Raw genomic sequence first — 18,548 nt, forward strand, 5'->3', positions numbered from 1 at the left:
GAGAGAGGGAACACAAGCAGGGGGAGTGGGAGAGGGAGAAGCAGGCTTCCTGCTGAGCAGGGAGCCCAATGTGGGGCTCGATCCCAGGACCCCGGGATCATGACCTGAGCTGAAGGCAGACGCTTAATGACTGAGCCACCCAGGCGCCCATCCTTTCAGTATTTTTAAGAAAATCACAGACTTACCATCATTTCGCCCATACTTAACTCAAATCGCATCTCTGCCTAATAAGGGTCGAGGGTAGCTTTGATGAGCATCTGGTTATGAATTGCTGAATCATACCGGTTTCAAGTCCATTGTGGACTTTGATCGGTATGATTTTTCTACCATCATTCTGGCTCACCTTTCAAAGTAAAGGGAAGCTGTGCATTTGTTTTTTAAGATTCATTTATTTGAGAGAGAGAGAGAGTGCATGAGCAGGAGGGGCAGAGGGAGAGGGAGAGAGAATCCCAAGCAGACTCCATGCCCAGCACGGAACAGGATGCAGGGCTCGATCTCACCACCACGAGATCAAGATCACGACCTGAGCCAAAACCAAGAGCTGGAAGCTTAACTGATTGTAACACCCAGGTGCCCTGGGAAGCTGTACCTTTATGAGAGAGAGATTTTGCGAAATAAGCCAAGCTCCTCCAATCTTCCCTTATTTGTAGAGGGCGTGTTCCCTGTGTTCCCTCTGTGGTTTAACTCAGGATGATCTCATGTCACACCCTTAATTTACAGTTGAGGAACTCAATTTTTAGAGAGCTTACATGACTTGCTAAGAGATCAGGATGATCTTGTAACATTTTAACATTTAGGGCTTTGTGCATGGAAAAGAAATCTATTGCTGCCACTCTCTGCCATTCTTCTCCAGAAGAATCCCAGAGTTGGCAGCAGTGCGGTGTAGATTCTGGGTTGTTTATAGCCAGGGCTGCATGTCTTTGGTCACAACTCTGTTTAAATTCCATCTCTGGTTTCATTTAACAACTCTGACTCAGAGCATCATTGCAGGTATTGTTTAAAGCATCTGCTTTAGGTCTGGAAACAGTGTCTGGATCTACTTGGGGACTCACATGGAAAATCAAATTATAGTATCAAGCACAAAATCTTGTTTTTAAGATGTTCTGTGATTTTTTTATAGTGCATAAAAAATACCAGTTAAAAGAGAAAAATATCAGAACTTAATTTCATTGTAAATTAAATGCATACTACTATAGAAGTTATTTCAGGTTCTTCTTTAAAAGTCTTTGAATCTGAGCTGGATAAAAGTTTAAGCATTTGGATGATAAAGAGCCGATTATAGTCAGGACTTAGGCAGTTCAAGATAGCAGAGAATGCCTCTGATATTTCCACTTCCAATCAGACTAAGGTGATGCCATTTTTGTTTAAGATACCTTGCTAAAATGTCCTTGTTTAATTTCCTAAAATATGTGTTATATTCTTTTTCTTAGGAAAGTTGTATTTCCAATTGGCCCTTTTGAAGATAAAAGATTTTTCTGTAGCATTAAAAATGTCAGCTTTACATTTGACTTAGCTTTTAATGAATAAAAGAAGAAATTAATATCTCTTTTAAAGGTCTGACATTGAATTTCTAATCTAGAATGCAAAAATATGAGCAATGTGGTGTTTATCTACATGTTTCGAAGAAATACTAAAATTTTCTATTTAACCAAATAATAAATAATAAGAAATAAAGTCTTGTTTTTAAAAATATACTTTAGTTCAGTATATAAAACATGTGAGAACCATATGAGATTATTTTCTCCATTATAAGTTTTTGTATGCATAAGAAATTATTATTTTGTAAGTTGTAAAATCCTTTGTGACTAAATTTTGATGGTGTGTTAGTGAAATACTGCTCTTCTCCAGTCTTGCTGTACATCACATAACTTGAGCTCACCAGCACACCAAAAATAAATACATAAAAAAAATAAGACAGAGTCACAGCTGTTAAGACAAAAAAAAAAAAAGTGAAATAGGAAGGTTACAAAGATGATACTATTCACAGATTCAGTCATTACTATGGCTCAAGTTAAGAACAGACTGGCTTAATGATCAGGCATGTTGTGTCTATTCAAAGCTTGGCAGCTCAATGTAATTAGTGTACTAATAGCTTGAGTATTTGATACAGCATGATTCTGGAGCTTAATAGGAGTTGTCATACACCATTTAAACTAGAGCTTTGGCATCATTTATTGTTTATCGTCTTTAGCAAATAGCATTTGGCCACCCTTGTCAAGATATGCGGAAAAAAAGTTTCCAGAAACAACTTCTAAACTCTCCATCTTTAATCATTATATCTACCAGTTGGACGCATTTCTACTCCAAAAGTGAAGGGCATGGCAGATCCAAAGTGAATCAGACTCTTCTATGTATGTATTATTGTGAGAATTTGGATGGGATGTATTACTACATAAATGAACACTTAAGAATTGTTCCTGTCCTATACACTCATGCAGACCCACATACACACACGTACACGCACCCACACCCTCCCCACTAGAACAGTCTCCTGAGTTGTTAGGGAGTGTGGCCAGTCAACCCAGGAGAGGGCTGTGTGCCATTGTTGGCCCAGAGAAAAGGGTTCCACAGGCACTGATACCCCAGATCTCTGCAAAAGGAGTCAAAATAGTATAGCCAGTAGTTCAGGAAGGGGCTAAAGCTGATCCAGAACTGGCCTAGCTTCACCTGCTCACCAAGGGGAGGGCGTGAGAAAGTGTACTTTCACAGCCAGAAGGAACCCGACCCCATGCTGCTCTCCATCTGCTGGCAAGAGCCATAACACGGCGATTACCTGACATTTCACATACACATGAGAACTCTCAAGTGTCCTCAGAAGCTAGTCCCTGAACCTCCTTTTTCCAAACTCTGTCAGAGAGACTGGATTCCTGTGTCATGTGGGCTGCGCTTGAGTGTAACCCCCAACACTTACACTGACCTCAGTGCTGTGTTTTATAAAGAAGCATGGTTGTACTCTCGAAAGCACGATCTCTGAACTCACGTAGAAGGTGTAGACCATGGCCACAGTTTTAGAGGCCTTCAGTTGTTCGTGAGGGGTCTTGTGGGACGAGTGGGTGCATCCTCAAGCAGGTGCATGCAAATGCTGGTGACTCCCTGCAGGAGTAAGTGACTGAAGTATTTCTCGTAACACCTTTAATTCCTTCTGTCCTCTCTTCTCTCAGTAGTAGAGGAAATAACCATGCCATAGATGGAGGCAACTTGTTTCTTTTAGAAAACGTTCCTACGATGGCCTTTTTGCTCTTTAGGAAATACATGTTGGCATATGTTATTTTATTCTAGAGAAATAACTAAAATGTTAGCATAGCATTCTTGGAAATACTTTTGAGTGATTCATCTAATCAATAAATATTTGCTAGCTGGCTCCAGCTGTGACTCAGCTATGTGGTGTGTAACTAGAATGCAGGTGTCATATATTAGAATCCCATCATAAAAGAGTTTCAATGGAAGGAAGAGATTCTTTTTGATTGTGGATCATGGAAGGTTCTATGGAGTTTGATGTATTTGAGTTGGGCCTTGAAATGTTAATAGAAGAGATTACAGAAGAGGAGTAGAACACACATAAAGATAGGAAAGCTTGGGTATTTGTAGCAAATTTTGGTTGGCCTTTTTAATCTAAACAATAGCATGTACCACAGGAATAGTGGGGGAAAAGGCAGGGGGCAAAGGTTATCATATCCCTGAACTCTCTGGCAGTGTATTATTTTTCTGGATCATTTTGCTTTTGTAACTCATTTCTTGTGGACCTTCTATATGTAAAAACTTAATTATCATTATCTTACTTCACCATAAATGTCAGCATAGATTTGCCTGCGTTTCTGATATTTTAGGGTTGGATAAGATGTAATTATGGGGACAGTTTTTGTCACTATTACTTTTTGCCCAAGAAAACCTGTATGTAAGGATATCTGGCACTATGACTTGAGCAGATTTCCTAACTTTCTTAAATGAGCATAAAGCATTTGGGTGTCTGCAAACCCTAGCCTGCCATTCAGGGCCCTCCATAATATAATCATAATAGACCAAGAGAAGCCACAATATCAATAATTGTTTCTTAGTTGAGGGGACAAGGTGGATTTGGGTTTTACGGACACAGGCTCTGTGCTGCAACTGTTGCTGTTACAGTTTTACTCCCAACATTCGTGTTGTCTGCCAGCTTATTGTTTTCCACCTCCTATGAGGAGACAGATAGGTGAGGCCGGGCCAGCAGGTAGAATGACCACAGTGGGATATAGGCTAGTGATGAAACCCAGGGGAACAGGGCATGTAGCATAATCCCTGAGTTAGAAGATACACCGTTGATTTAATATCTGCTGGGAAAGAAAAAAAGGGCACACTGCCTTTTTATGATGCCCCATCCATCATATGAAGCAGCTCATTTTCCAGTGTTACAAATGAAAATAAATTGTCACAGAATCCACTGAAAAGGTAACTTAGATTTGCATTCTAGGGGAGAGGCAGAGGTGAGAGACTAGACTAAGTTATTGGACCAAAATATATGCCCCAGAAATTGAAAGTCAACAAACTGAGCCCAGGGGCCAGGCTGGGTGGGAGGGAAGCAAGCGTTGAGGGGTCTGGGAATGGGTTGGCATTGGGACGTCCTTCAGGGATGGGATTGAGCACATTACCCCCAGGAAGAGAAGTTGAAGGACACTAGGAACATGGTCCCTCTTCCAGCAGGATGGCAAGTGGGCAGCCCTGGATGCATTCATTGTCTTTCTTTGGCTGGAGGGAGTGCTCCCTGGCCCTTCCCTGAGTGCTCAGGTGAGGGCAGCAGAGTCTCACACGTTGGCGTGAGGCTCTTTGCCATGTCTCCCCAGGTGTAACAGGTGCTTGCAGCCCTTTGGGGAGCAAAGCCATGGTCTTACACAATCCCACACTTCCTTGTATGGCCTTCTATGAGTATCACTGCTTTTCTTTGTTATTTTCACACTTCATTTTACAGGTTACTGAGAAGCAAGTGTAAATCTTTTGGAGGCACCTACATCTTGACGTGGCCTGATTCTAAAGCCATGTTATTTTTATTGAACTTTGAAAGAAATCACATTAATTCCATTCATGGTATATCCGTGCTTTATGTTGGGGTGGGGGATAAAAGCACATACGAAAAACGGTATTGTGAGCACAAAAAATACTGTGTACTAAAAGACTTGTGTCTTATCTCCTAGGTAAGTAGACCTAGCACGATGCTTGGTACTCAGTCAATGCTTAGTAAATTTCAGTTTAATGAAACAGGGTTTTGTAGTATTTAAAGCATGATCTTTAAACATAATTTGTGCATGCTGTTTGTCCTAAGGTCTGTTTGTGACATATCATTGTAAATAATTACTATTTATTGTGGTGAATGATTAGGAATTATTTTGAATGTCATAGCTGATATTTTGATATTACAGTCCTTAAAATCTTTCACTGACATCTCACCAAATATATCAACAGTTCTTAACATCTATAGGCAAAGGATTTAGAATTGGTCATCTGAAGTTCAAAGCGTGTGGTCACAGTATAAGCTTCATAGCCAAGTGAGAAGCACATGCAGTACAGAGGTATAGAAAAGTATGTTTCATTTTTTTACAAAGACGCTCAGGAACAAAAATTTCCGTGAAATTTGGTCCACGCACAGGCAGATTTTTAAATTGCACACACTGCAATCGCACACAAAGTAACTTCTTTCTGATTCAATTTCATAAATTGCTACATGAAGAAGCACTCTATGGTAGATAATCCTCAGAAATCAGCACTTAATATGGCAGTAATGGTTATTGCTGTCATTCTTTACATCTTTAAAAATAATTAAACATTACTGCCTAGGCATTATAAAGTTCCCCTCTCACCATTAAGAGGATATTTGAGGTTTGAGGTAATTTAGCAAATTACATTATACAGTAGTTAAGGGTTTTACGTAGTGGAGTAGACTGCATGGTAGTTGAGCACACTTCCCGTATAACGCGCTGTACAGGGTTCTGAGCCGCGGCTGCCACCGGCTTGGCTCCAGTGTCCTTATTGCTTTGCAGGCCGACGTTCCTCAGGGAGTGATTCGAGTGCAAGCTCCCCATCTTTCCAAAGTTTCCATGGCAATACAGCTCACTGAAGAACTAAAAGCCAGTGATGTGCTTGCCAGGTTTCTCAGCCAAGAAAGGTAGAGGCCTGTTTTGTTTTAATCATTGCATGGTATAACTCACACGCGCGCGCTCTTTTCTTCCCCTTTTAAAAAACACACACAACGAGGGGTGATGGGAAGTGCTTCAGAATTTTGTCTTCCCAGCAGAAAAGAAGAGCAGACTTAATAATTAGACGGTTGGAATGGGCTGCGTTCTGTGAGGTCGTTTATGGGCAGGGTGAGCCTGTGGCGAGCAGGATGTCGGGGCTTGCCTTCACTGTGCTTGCAACGGGCTTGGCACAATGAGAGCACTTGATATTCTTTCCAGAATGTGTGGACTGGGGGTGAATTACTGTGTGGGGGCTGTTAGGAAAATCACTAAGATACAGTGGGATTAAAACAAAGAAACAAAAAGTGCAACTTTTTCTATGAAATTAATGAATAAAGAGAAATGCTCATATTTGAAAAGCAAGGTCTGAAGAATTGAGAGAGGACAGCCGGTCCCTGGAGCTTTGAAATCCCCTGGACACAGAGCACACTGTCCCCGTTAGGGACAACCATGCCTTCTCCTCTGTTCTGGTGCTGATGGGGTAGGAGGAGGAGTTCTCTGAAAGCTGTTGGCATCCCTCTGATGATGATTAGAGCATACGCTTTCTGAGACATCTTACAATATCTGTTCTTAAATTTTAGAGGTTTAACAAGTGTGTTGGATTTTTACTTTTTATCCTTCTGATTCTTATTTTTTAGCTAAAGTTATTATTTTAATGATTTCCACCTCACTGAAAATTAATTTTTTTTTTTTAAAGGGAAATCCAGGGCCCTGGCGTCTTAGCTTATGAATTCTCTTAGTCTTCCATAGGATGTCATCTCTGCATTCTAACATTCAAGGGCATCAGTGAAATTTTCTGCAAAAATCTCTCAGTGTTAATACAGTACCACGAGTATTTAATATGCTTCTGCTCTGTTTAAGGCCCCCTGCTGGATGTCAGAAAGGGTATAAAGATGTATTTTAAAGTATCTTCCCTCAGGGTTTATAAATTGGGAGAAGAGATGAGCCTGAGCAGTAACAGATGGTGGGGAAATAGAAGAGAAGCTTATTGGTCGTATCTGGGCTTTCGGTAGGCCAGCAACAACTCCCCTCTCAACTGTACGGTGAAGTAAGCACTAATATTACTCCTGTTTTACTGATAAGAAAACCGAGACTTTGCAAGGTCACACATTTCATAGGCGGTGGTGCTAAATTCTAAATGTGTGGTTTCCATCTCCAAAGGCTGCCCTTTAAACACCCTCCTTACAAGCCAGGATCTAGCAACCATCACGGATCTGGGTCCATTGATGCAGAGTCTCGGAGGAGATGGAATTTTAGGGGATTAAGCCCTGGAGCAATTAGGTGTCTTTGCTCCCCAAAGGGTGTCTCTGCTTCCTCTCTGCTCCCTGCTGTGACCTAGTAGATACCAACTCTTGCCATTCTGCTCACCAGGGATGACTGCCCATCTTTTCCCAGAGTGGTTACCTGAAGATCATCTGGCCAGACTTCAGATATATAGCAGCTCTTTCAGCCTAGATACAGTTAATTCACACAGCATTTACTTTAAGGACCCAAGTGCTCAGTTGAGTCTGTACTTTTGTTGCTGTCCTTGCAGATGATGGAAGAGGTGACTATGAGGTCAACTGTGACTTTAATATTTAGGGGATAGCATGATTGTTCTAGAAAGCACCAGATTTGTGACAATTGTCCTCTGCATATTTGGATTTTCTGCTTGGGGTGCTTTTATTAAATAAGCATTTGCTGCCCCCTGGAGTGTGGGGCCTGTTTCTCTACCTCCTTCCTTCTCCCCATCTTGCTCCACTCAGAGGGCCATTTGGTAAACTCTGTCCATTGCTTCCCCCCCCCCACCCCCAACCATTCCTCAGCTCCTTTCTTTATGCTTGGGGATGCTGAAGGCAGATGATCTGGATCCAAATGCCAGCTTTTCCTGCTTCTTTTCAAGCTAGATTTATAATCTCTTTAAGTCTCAAGTTTTTTTATTTGTAAGAGTAGACCATAATAGGACCTGCATTATAGCCTTGGGATAATGAACTAGGAAAGTGACCGTGAAGGACATAGCACTATCTGTTTGGGCCATATAAGTGAAATTCTCAGTTAAGTGTTGATATATATGTTCTCTTCCACCACATTCTCCTCTTCTCCCACTTGCATTCCACCAGTGTAGGGGCAGTTGGAAACCCTCCCTCCCCCATCTTTTCCCTCCCCTACTTTCTCCACCAAAGACAAGAACACATGAATGACATAAAGTGAATATACAATAAATTTCACATTTACTTATCAGTCTTGATAAAGGCTGTTGCCTTTTCTTTAATTATGGATTTTTGATTAGCATTATGCAAAGCTTGTATTTCCCAGGAAATCCAGTTGAGGGTTTTTTTTTTTTTTTTTTTTTTTTTAACGTAGAGCAAGAACACAGATACTGGAGAAACAATCTGAGAGCAATATCTAGCTGGGTTTTTTTTTCCCCCCTTACCAAGTCTCCCAAAACATTCAGCTTGGTTTTCATAGAAGTAATGACTCTTTTTATACTCATAGTTTATTGTGCTATATTATAAATAAAATAATTATTATTTTAAAAACAAGCATACACTGGTTTGGAACAAAGTGAGCTGTCTCTTGGGTAGGATACAACTCAGCAGGTGGATCTTAAGTGTGGGGGCGTATAAAGCCCCAAGTGTCTATCATGTTCCATAGAGCAGAGTAGTTAAGAGTTGGATAACCCAAATGAGTCATGGGACGGTTGGTTAGGAAAGCTTCTACTGTGCCATATTTTTCATAATGGTTTGAATAAAAGTCAGATCTGCCATTCCCTTTACAATTCCAGGGAGTGTGTCTTTGGGGCCTTACAGAAGTGGTTCACAAACCCTCCTGTGTATCACAGTCCGCTAGAGAGCATTTGCAAAACAGATTCTTTGGTTTGATCTAGATGTACAAAATCAGTTTCTAGAGCTCTGGGTCTGAATTTTTAGCAGGTTTCTCAGGTAATTTGTATACAGAGTTTTGAAAGCCACTGAATTTTGCCAATTTTTATTATTCGAACCTAATGTTCTGGAAGAGTTTATTCTTTGAAGAGCATAATTTTGTAAATGCATCTCCTACTTGTGAAACCATCATAATGACTATTTGCTTCTACTTTGAGTATATGTAACCCCTGTATTTGAATGGCCAACACAGGAAGGGTTATGAACCATGTCCTATTCTTTACATTCATCTTGCATACTGTGAGAGTTGTCAGCACAGCAAACACATGATAAATACTTAACGGAATAAATGCAGTGGGAAAACTGAGGTGGAAATATTTCTTTTTATAGTTTTAGGAGGACCTTTCTGGCCCCTATGCAAAGTAGTTGATCAAATTAATAATTTTATTGGTAGCTAAAAGTTATGTTACTTTTCTTTTTAATTTTACAAATTTAGATGCTGATTTATTATTTTGCCTTCAGACATATGAGTCCGTTTGTTTATTTTAATTTACAGGTGTGACATTTTTATTACCTATTTGGCACACTTAACAGATGGGAAAATACAAATGTTAGATAATCACAGTGTGTCTAAGTTATGAATTTCCCATACAAGCCAGAATTCCCCAAGCACATTAAAGTGATTTACTTGCAAGCTGTTTGATGATACAACTAATCAGTTTGTTTTGTCCCTAATAGCGGGATTGCCCAGACTCTTAAGAAAGGGGAAGTTTTTTTGTATGAAATTGGAGGAAATATTGGTAAGCACATTTTGTTTCTCTCTGTGTTACATATGCTGATTTGACATTGCCAATGGTTATTATTTATATCTTTGAGGAGAAAAAAATCAGAAGTTAAATATAGCATGCTTTAGATAGTTGATGAATTTTGTGAATTTGTTCAGTGGTCTGACTTTTCAGGCTCTATTTGAGCTCTGCCATACAAATGCCCATCTGCGTTAAACCTCAGCAAGGGCACATTCCCTTAAAATAGTAGCAACTTCTAGAATGGTAATGAACTTTTTCAAAACTTCTTTCTTTTTTATATGCTTACATCACATTCTTAATAGAGGAAGTAGCTGAGCTTATTTAAGGCCAGGATTACATTTTTAATATGGCTCAGTACGAGATATTTTTAGTGAAAGCAGATGTTATTTTTGCCATTGTTGATTGCCTTCTAAATAATGCACGCACACACACACAAAGACAAACACAGATATACACACATACGAATACAAGCACATTGGTAACTTAGGAAGTAAAAATAGAATGAATGGATTGATTTTGACCATGCCCATTTTCAGTTATCAGTGGGTTGTACTCATCTCTATTAAAATTTAAAGTAAACTTTTTCTCTTTATTTTGACCTTGAAAATGGTACAGGTGAAATTGTTAACAAATAAATGGAATAGTGTTTAATTCGAAGTAATAATTGAAAATATTTGAAGATTTTAAGTTTTGTGGAATTTTTTCCTGGGACACAAAAGTGTTAGTAGATACTGAAACTTTAACATGGGAATATGAAGGCTTACTCTTAAAATTTAAATAAACTGCAACTCTGTTAGAAGCCTGGAAATGTTAACTCTATTAGCAAGGTTTATTTAAATATTTATATATATTTGATCTTGCATTTTTACTCTTAGATATTGGGAATGAAGTATTTTCTTACTTCAGGAGACCCAAAGCTGTTGCCACTCTTAATAAAGGTGAATAAGCTCTTAATGAGCCATTGCAGAGCCCTTCACACAAAGTCTTTTCAACTTCCTAAATTAATTTGAAACCCTTTCCTTTAGAGAAAGCCTACTAAATTGACTTTTTTCAGTATTTTGGCCAAGTCTTATAATGTCACGGGAGATGGGAAAGGATGAGAGATATTTTGAAGTCTAAGATTTCGGAGTTAAACCATCAGGAATAAGTTTAAAATTGCATCCTAGCCTCTGCACTGTATTCAACTGATCCAGTGTCTTTTTGGTAGGAGAACGCTGCCTTGGTGACGACACTTACATGAAGGACTTGTATCAGCTCAACCCCAACGCCGAGTGGGTCATAAAGTCAAAGGCGTCGTAGGAGACTGAAGCTGCAGTTAACCACGAGGACCTCCTGAGACTACTTGCTGGGGCAAGCGTGCAAATGAAAGAAACGGCGGGACTCTTCTATTGTTCAAATGTACCCAACTATTGAATACTGACACTCTGAAGCCTTAAAAAGTCAGATTTGTGCTGCTGCCAGAATTATGTTCATTATTAATAATGCGATGAGCAGACAAACATCTCTGGAGTCAGAGAAAAAAGGGTTAATTAGCTTGGCGCCGTGATGCTCTGTGAAAGGTGCCCGGATGTGGCAATTTTTTTTTTTTTTTATGTGAAAACGTACTCTCTTCCTTCTCACTTTTTTCTCCTAAAATCATATACATGGTAATACGTGCTTCCTCTCCTTTTTCTTCTCCTCATGTCTGCCTTCCCCCAACTAGGTTTGCTTTTTAACCGAAAAGATCACAAATACCAGGTATTTGGCAAGTCGTGAAGATAATGCATCTTAAAATAGACTGAATTCAATAGTATTCATGTCACCGTCGAATGTTAATATTCCTCCCTTTGAATCATTTGTTCAGACAATAACATCCCACTTCTTCCTGCTGTATCACATGAAGTGATTTGCATTGTTTTCGGCTCATCTGACACATGTGCGCAGAACCGTATCCGCTATCAAGCAAATAAAACTGTCAGAAACTGCCAATTATTACTGAACTTTTAAATACTTCTAGACTAAGAATAAATACAATATATCCACGTGGAATAACTGGATTATGGGTAACAAGAGAGTAAAAACCAAATCACTTCATGTATGCTGTATCCTCCTAAGTGAAATTTATGAAGTCTTAGCTGGCTTTACCTATTGTCGTATTAGTACAAATATGCATGATAGTATAATCCAGTAACGGCTAAGAATGTATTCTACTGAAAGAGAGATTTTTTTTTTAACTCCTAAAGAAGGCTGCAGGAAGCATTTTTTTTCTGGGTATGACATAGTCATGTGAACAAGTTTTTGTTTGTGTACTTTAAATCATCAGAGTAAATTTATTAAAATGCTGTGGAAAGTACTATTCCCAGGGAGTTTAATGCACAAACCATATTGTGACAAGAGCTGAGCCTCTGAACTGTAAATAAGAGGAACGAAGTGAGAAATGTTCAATATTTTATGAGTTTAGAGTGTAGTAAATAAAAGGTGATATAAATGAATGTTGCACACCCTGTGTTTTTGATACTTTTAGTAGTATTTTAGGGAAAATTACACATTCTCAGAAGCTCTTGATGTCACTCCAGTTAAGAGGGAAAATGCCGTTAATGAGGACAGTCATACATTTTTAGCATGTAATTATAAGAGCAGCCTGTGGGTATGATCACTTAAATAACATTGTGGTGATTTGTGCCATTGCTTTTTTTATTTAAAAAATTTTTATAATTAAATGTGTTTTTCTAAATCATCTTCTCTTGGAATTACTACTTTTAATCCTCTATGTTTATGAATGTACTATATTTTTGTTGGTATTTGTGGTTTTTGTTAAAAGCCACTTCTTTTATTTTTTCCTGTTACTCCTGTATAATGTTTAAATTGGGAAGACGTGTGGAAGATATAAAACTGTTTCCCTCCTTCGTTTTTTCCTTATGCAAACTTCTATTCTTAGGATTTTTCAAAAACAAATTGTATTCTGTTTTTGATCTTGACAATATATATTAATTTCCCAAAATGTTTTATTAATAGTTTAAGTTAATGAAAGCAATTCATGATATAAACTCGAAATTAAGTGCTTAATACATTTTAGGGGTGCACAACTTCAAAAAAAGGAGTGAATATAATGATTTAGATAAATGGCTTCCTAAAGCATATGTCAATTAACTTACCACATTTACTCTCCCCCTGGTATGTGTGTTGGTGGTGGGTGGGGAGGTGCTGTGTGGGGACACAAGAGGCTTTTGCTAATGAAAAGAATGCCAGATCTTGGTAAATAAATACAAAGATGCCATTGCATTTCAAGGCCTTAGAACTCATGACCCATATTCCTTGATATTGAACAATATTGCTTTTACATTATCAAGAAAGAGGTCTCTCTACACTTCTAAAGAGGAGAAACTTAGTAGTGTAGAGCCTCAAATATAAATGGCCTAGAAATAACCCAAATGTTTTTTTTTTTCTATAATTTTTTTTCTTATTGAACTTTAAATCTTGTGGTAGATTAGTTTTTATATGCGAGGGACAATAAAAACAACAAATATATTTGGTATGAGTCTCAAACATCTTAATTCTTAAGAGAGTTGCTGTTGAAACGTTGAAGAGCTGGTTTTTATAGAAGACTGGTTGACCTGTTAATATTTCAGAGATGTTTCCTCTTTTCTGAAGTGGGTTACTGTAACTATTTACAATCTTTGCTTACTGCTGCTATAGAATTCAGTGTAAACTCCTTGCTAGCGCTCTTTGGGAAAAGCAGTTTATTTTACTGACTTCATGAAATTTTTCATGATTTTCTTTGCCCAATTTTTGGTAAACTGGCTTTCATTTTCTCCCTCATTGTACTGATTTCTCATCCTCTTGATCAGTAGGTGGCAGTATTGGTCAGGGATTCCTTTGCACCTGAACTCTGGGAAGTTTTAAAAGTGAACCTGAGTTCATAGGTAAGTGGTTGAGACTCAGTGCCAGGCATTTACAAGGCAGTTAGGTAAGAACACCATGGATCTCTCACTTTAATCACTGTTTTTGGAAAATTATAAATAACAATTTCAGAGTTTCTGTGTTCCATTTATTAGTCTGCTTTTATTCTTAACCTGTTGAGTGGGGAGGGAGAGAGGTGAGGGTTTTTTTTTTTTGAACCAAGATGAGACATTTTGACAATGTCTATCTCAAGCAGAAGGATCAGGACAAGAGGAAAGACAGTGAACCAGGAAAGTAAGAAGAAGAGTGTCTCAGGAGGCATAATGACATATGTCTTTAGTGTGTATGTGGTTGTTTCTTCATTCAACAAACATTTACTGGGCATTTACATATATGTGCCGGGCATGTTCTACCCTTGAGATAAATGAGTGAACAAAATAATAAGTAAAAATGAATAAGTAGAATTATCTAATATGTTGGAAGGATATAAGGCAGTAGACACAGAAAAGAGATGAACAGGGTAAGTAGGATGAAGGGTGAAGGGATAGGTTCACTGTAGGAGTAAACAGTATCTCATTGAACATCTAATAACAAAGACTTGAAGAAAGTGAGAAAATTGCCATGTGTCTATCTGGGAGAAGAGCATTCCAGACAGAGGGAATAATTAGAACAAAGACCCCAAAGTGGTAGTGTGCCTGGCTTACCAAAGGTTAGCAAGGGTATGAGCAGGGCTGGAGTGGAGTGAAGCAGGGAAGACTAATGGATGAGATCAGAGGTAACACTGGGATAGGGTTGGGGAATGAGGTCATGGCCTTATACTAGAACAACTATAATTCATTGTTTAAGACATTTTTGAGAGCAAAACAGGGCACCATTGGTAAGGACAGTAGCTATGGAGTGATAGGAAGTGGTCAGATTCTGGATATAGTTTTAAAGATCGAGTCTATAGGGTTTCTGGTATGAGAGATAGAAAATGCATTTTTAATCGAGACAAATCACAAGATTTTTTACTTGAGCAACTGGAAGCATGGAGCTTCCAACCACAGAAATAGGGAAGATGAAGGTAAATTGGGTATTCTGAGGGAGTCAGGATTCAGGAGTTCAATTGTGGGTGTGTTGAATTTGAGGTGCCTATTGGGCATCCAAGTGGCAATGTTAGGCAGTTATATGAATAGGCAGTTATCTGTGCAGACAGTAGGAGAGAAGTCTACGCTGGGGTCAGCCGCATGTACATGGACTTTTCACTTTAACCATGAGCTTGCCTGAGATCACCAAGGGAGTGAATGTGGATATAGTAGAGAAAATCAGCAAGAGGTGAGCCTTGGAGATGCCTGATGTTAGAGGTTAGGAAGAGGAAAAGGAACCAGCAAAGACACTGAAAAGAAATGACCTTTGAGATAATGAAGAGATTGTGATGTACCAGATACCAAGGGAAGAAAGGCAATCAAAGAGAAGAGAGTAATTGTCATGTCAGATCCTACTTATAGCTCACGTGAGCTAAAGGCCAGGAATTGACTCCTGTATTTACTATGTGGAGGTCATTGCTGACTGGATGAGCAGTTTAAGTAAAGTGATAGGGTGGAAGACAGATTATAGCCAGGTTGAGAGAGAGAGTGTGTGAGTATTGGACAACTCTTAAAATTCTATGATGCAAGGGAGCAAATAAATGAGACATTAGCTTAGCAGAAGAAGAAGGAGGTGTACTGAGGGCCTTGAATGCTGGACTAAATAGTTTTTGAAATTTATGCAATTATATAATACATTAAGAGGTGACATGGGTACTAGAACCAGACTACCTGGGTTAGCTAATGTGACCTAAGACAAATCACTTAGGTCTCATTTTCTACTTTGTATAATGAGAACAGTAGGAATATTTACTTCTTGGCAGCTTACAGAATCAGTCTATATAAAGGGCTCAGCAGGCTCAGCAGCATATCTGCCTGATAGTATTCAATAAACTTGACTAGTTTTATTAGGAGTATAGTGATCAGTATTATCAGATACAATATTATTTGCTTTCTCATTCAGTGTTGTTGGTTTCAATGCCATATTACTTTTCCACCTAGAAATCACTGGCAATAACTCTCCCTCAGGGTATCTGTGATACTGTAAAGGGCACAGAAATAATCCCATAACAAGTTTTCTCTACTTCAAGGTCAATGCAATTTTAAATAGGACTTGTTTCATTTAAAGTAAACTGGCGTAGGGGACAGAATTCTCTATGCATCTCAGACCAGGAAGTCCAGGAGGAAAACAAACTGGTTTGAGATGCAGAGAGAATTCTGTTCCCTACACCAGGTCCCAGAAGAAAACAAATTCTTACCCAGTTTCTTTTCTTACCTGATACCTTGATTGCTCAAAGGATGGATAATCCTGGGCCTCTGCAGTTGCTGTTAGCTGCTCCTGCTGACAGAGGTCCCATTCCATTGTCTTGCTTTTTCTGGATTTGTGATTTCTCAAATTTTATTTTTTTTAAAGATTTATTTGACAGAGAGAGACAGCGAGAGAGGGAACACAAGCAGGGGGAGTGGGAGAGGGAGAAGCAGGCTTCCCGCGGAGCAGGGAGCCCGATGTGGGGCTCGATCCCAGGACCCCGGGATCATGACCTGAGCCGAAGGCAGACGCTTAACGACACTTAATGACTGAGCCACCCAGGTGCCCCTCTCAAATTTTATTTTTAATAAATATAGCAATAGTAATTCTCCTTCCATTTCACTTGGCCTCACATCTTAGAATCTGGACTTGGCATCCAGCTTTTCACTTCTAACCTTAAGTATTACATGGGGTAACTTGACTCTGATACAAAGGGTATTATATGAAACATTAGAATCCCCCTCCCTCCATATAATTATTTCTTAAACTCCGTAAGATTTCTTTGAAGGGTTTCATGAGCTATTTTCACACATAGCTGCCTACGGTAATAAGAGAAACAGATTGGTTGCCAGAAAAGCTGCTTCTATGGTTTTTCCAACTAAAGCCAATATGCACTGACTTTGTCAAAAGCAAGCTTTTTATCTTGAGATTTCAAATCTTGATTTCTCAACCAAAGGAACTCAGATAAGCTTCAGAGAAAGCAGTCTACTCTCCACTGTCTTTACTCCTCTTTTGATGTTCACCTGAACAGCTCAGTTCTTGTTGCATCTCCTACAACCTTTACAAAATGGCAGCTTTCACATAATCTCTGCCGTAAGTCCCATTCCCCTTCAGCCAGGGCCAAAGTGAACAAAGAACTTAACCCTGGACTGAAGGGTCATAAGGACAGTCATAGAGAGTGGCCCACTTCTGAATAGTAGGTCAGTTAAATTTTTCTCTTTCACCTGACAGAAGTCTTTTACAAAAAGGAAGTGATTTAATCATTACATGTCTTTAAAACTCGCATTTCAGTGTGAGAACTCTTCGGGCATCTTCGCTTTGGTTGCTTGTGTCACCCAGTTTGTATTAGGCAAGAGAAAATTCTGAAAACAGGAAGAATTAACTGTTGAGAGATTATGCATCCCCTTTTGTCCAAGAATCTGGAAACACATTCTAGGACATGCCTCTTTCATCCTCAAGCTTGTCTTCGTGCTAAAAATGAGGAAAGGGGGCGCCTGGGTGGCTCAGATGGTTAAGCGTCTGCCTTCGGCTCAGGTCAGGATCCCAGGGTCCTGGGATCGAGTCCCACATCGGGCTCCCTGCTCCTTGGGAGCCTGCTTCTCCCTCTGCCTCTCTCTCTCTCTGTCTCTCATGAATAAATAAATAAAATCTTTAAAAAAAAATAAAAATGCGGAAGGGTTTAACATTCTTTATTCTTAAGAAATTATTAGGCATTATTAGATAATGCCTTAAAATATACTGTGAGTTCCTTAGAAAATGTTATTATAAGGAATACCTTAAAGGCTCAGAAGAAAACATGGTTCTCCACTTGTTCCCCATTTCCTTTTCTTTCCAAACATTTTAGTATTTGCTATGTGCTGCACTGTGGTTTATATTTTGGTGATGTAAAAGTCAATCATCTGGTGCATGCCCACAGAACACTAGATTTAGATTTGTAGATACCATTAGTATGGGCCGGTGATAGGGAATGTATTCTCAGCAAATGGACTCTGATTGGAGGGCGGCGGAAATGGGTGCAGCTAATGACAGATTAAAATTCAGTGGGAGTATAGAGAAAAGATGCTGTTGATTGGGAAATTTTAAAGGAGCTGTGGCATTTCAGCTGGAAGCCCAGTTAGGATGCCACAGACTAGACCAGGCCAGAAACAATGAGTCTCAGAATACAAATGAGTTAGAATGGGTTATATTGATGTTCCAGAGTTGGGGTCAAAAAGACTTGATGATTCTATGGGATGGAGAGGACAAAGAGGGAGGGGTTAAAGATTCCTGGGAGGACCGCTCAGTCAGTTAAGTGTCTGACTTCGGCTCAGGTCCTGATTTCAGGGTCCTGGGATTGAGCCCTGTGTCAGGCTCCCTGCTCAGTGGGGAGTCTGCTTCTCCCTCTTCCTCAGCCCCTCCCCCCGCTTGTGCTCTCATGGTCTCTCTCTCTCTTTCTCTCTCTCAAATAAAATCTTAAAAAAAGAAAGAAAGAAAAGAGAGACTCCTGGGAGAAGATGATAGTGTTTTGCATTGTACCCCAGAATGGGAGGTACCGGTTTGGAATGAAGGGATTGGGGCAAGGGAGAAAGGAGTATTATGAGTGTGGTAGGGAGAGACAATGTGGTTATGTTGAACTTGAGATGTATGGAGAACTTAAACAGAAATGAGATCTCTTTTAAGAAAGATTTCCCTGAAAGATGTGTATTTAGAACATATTTGCTTAGAGG

General features: G+C 39.3%; 1 protein-coding gene across 1 annotated transcript in view; it reads left to right on the forward strand.

Moving 5' to 3' along the window:
• ARHGAP18 (Rho GTPase activating protein 18) overlaps positions 1-12,623 on the forward strand; it is a 122,797-nt gene extending 110,174 nt beyond the window's left edge. The window contains exons 13-15 of the mRNA XM_021693301.2: positions 6,009-6,133; positions 9,803-9,864; positions 11,078-12,623. Of these exons, the coding sequence (XP_021548976.1) occupies positions 6,009-6,133; positions 9,803-9,864; positions 11,078-11,169 (279 nt within the window). The 3' untranslated portion in view covers positions 11,170-12,623. The remainder of the gene's footprint in view (positions 1-6,008; positions 6,134-9,802; positions 9,865-11,077) is intronic.
• Positions 12,624-18,548: the final 5,925 nt, after the last annotated feature.

Source organism: Neomonachus schauinslandi, chromosome 8, assembly GCF_002201575.2.
Source record: "Neomonachus schauinslandi chromosome 8, ASM220157v2, whole genome shotgun sequence".
NCBI classification, from domain to species: Eukaryota; Metazoa; Chordata; class Mammalia; order Carnivora; family Phocidae; genus Neomonachus; species Neomonachus schauinslandi.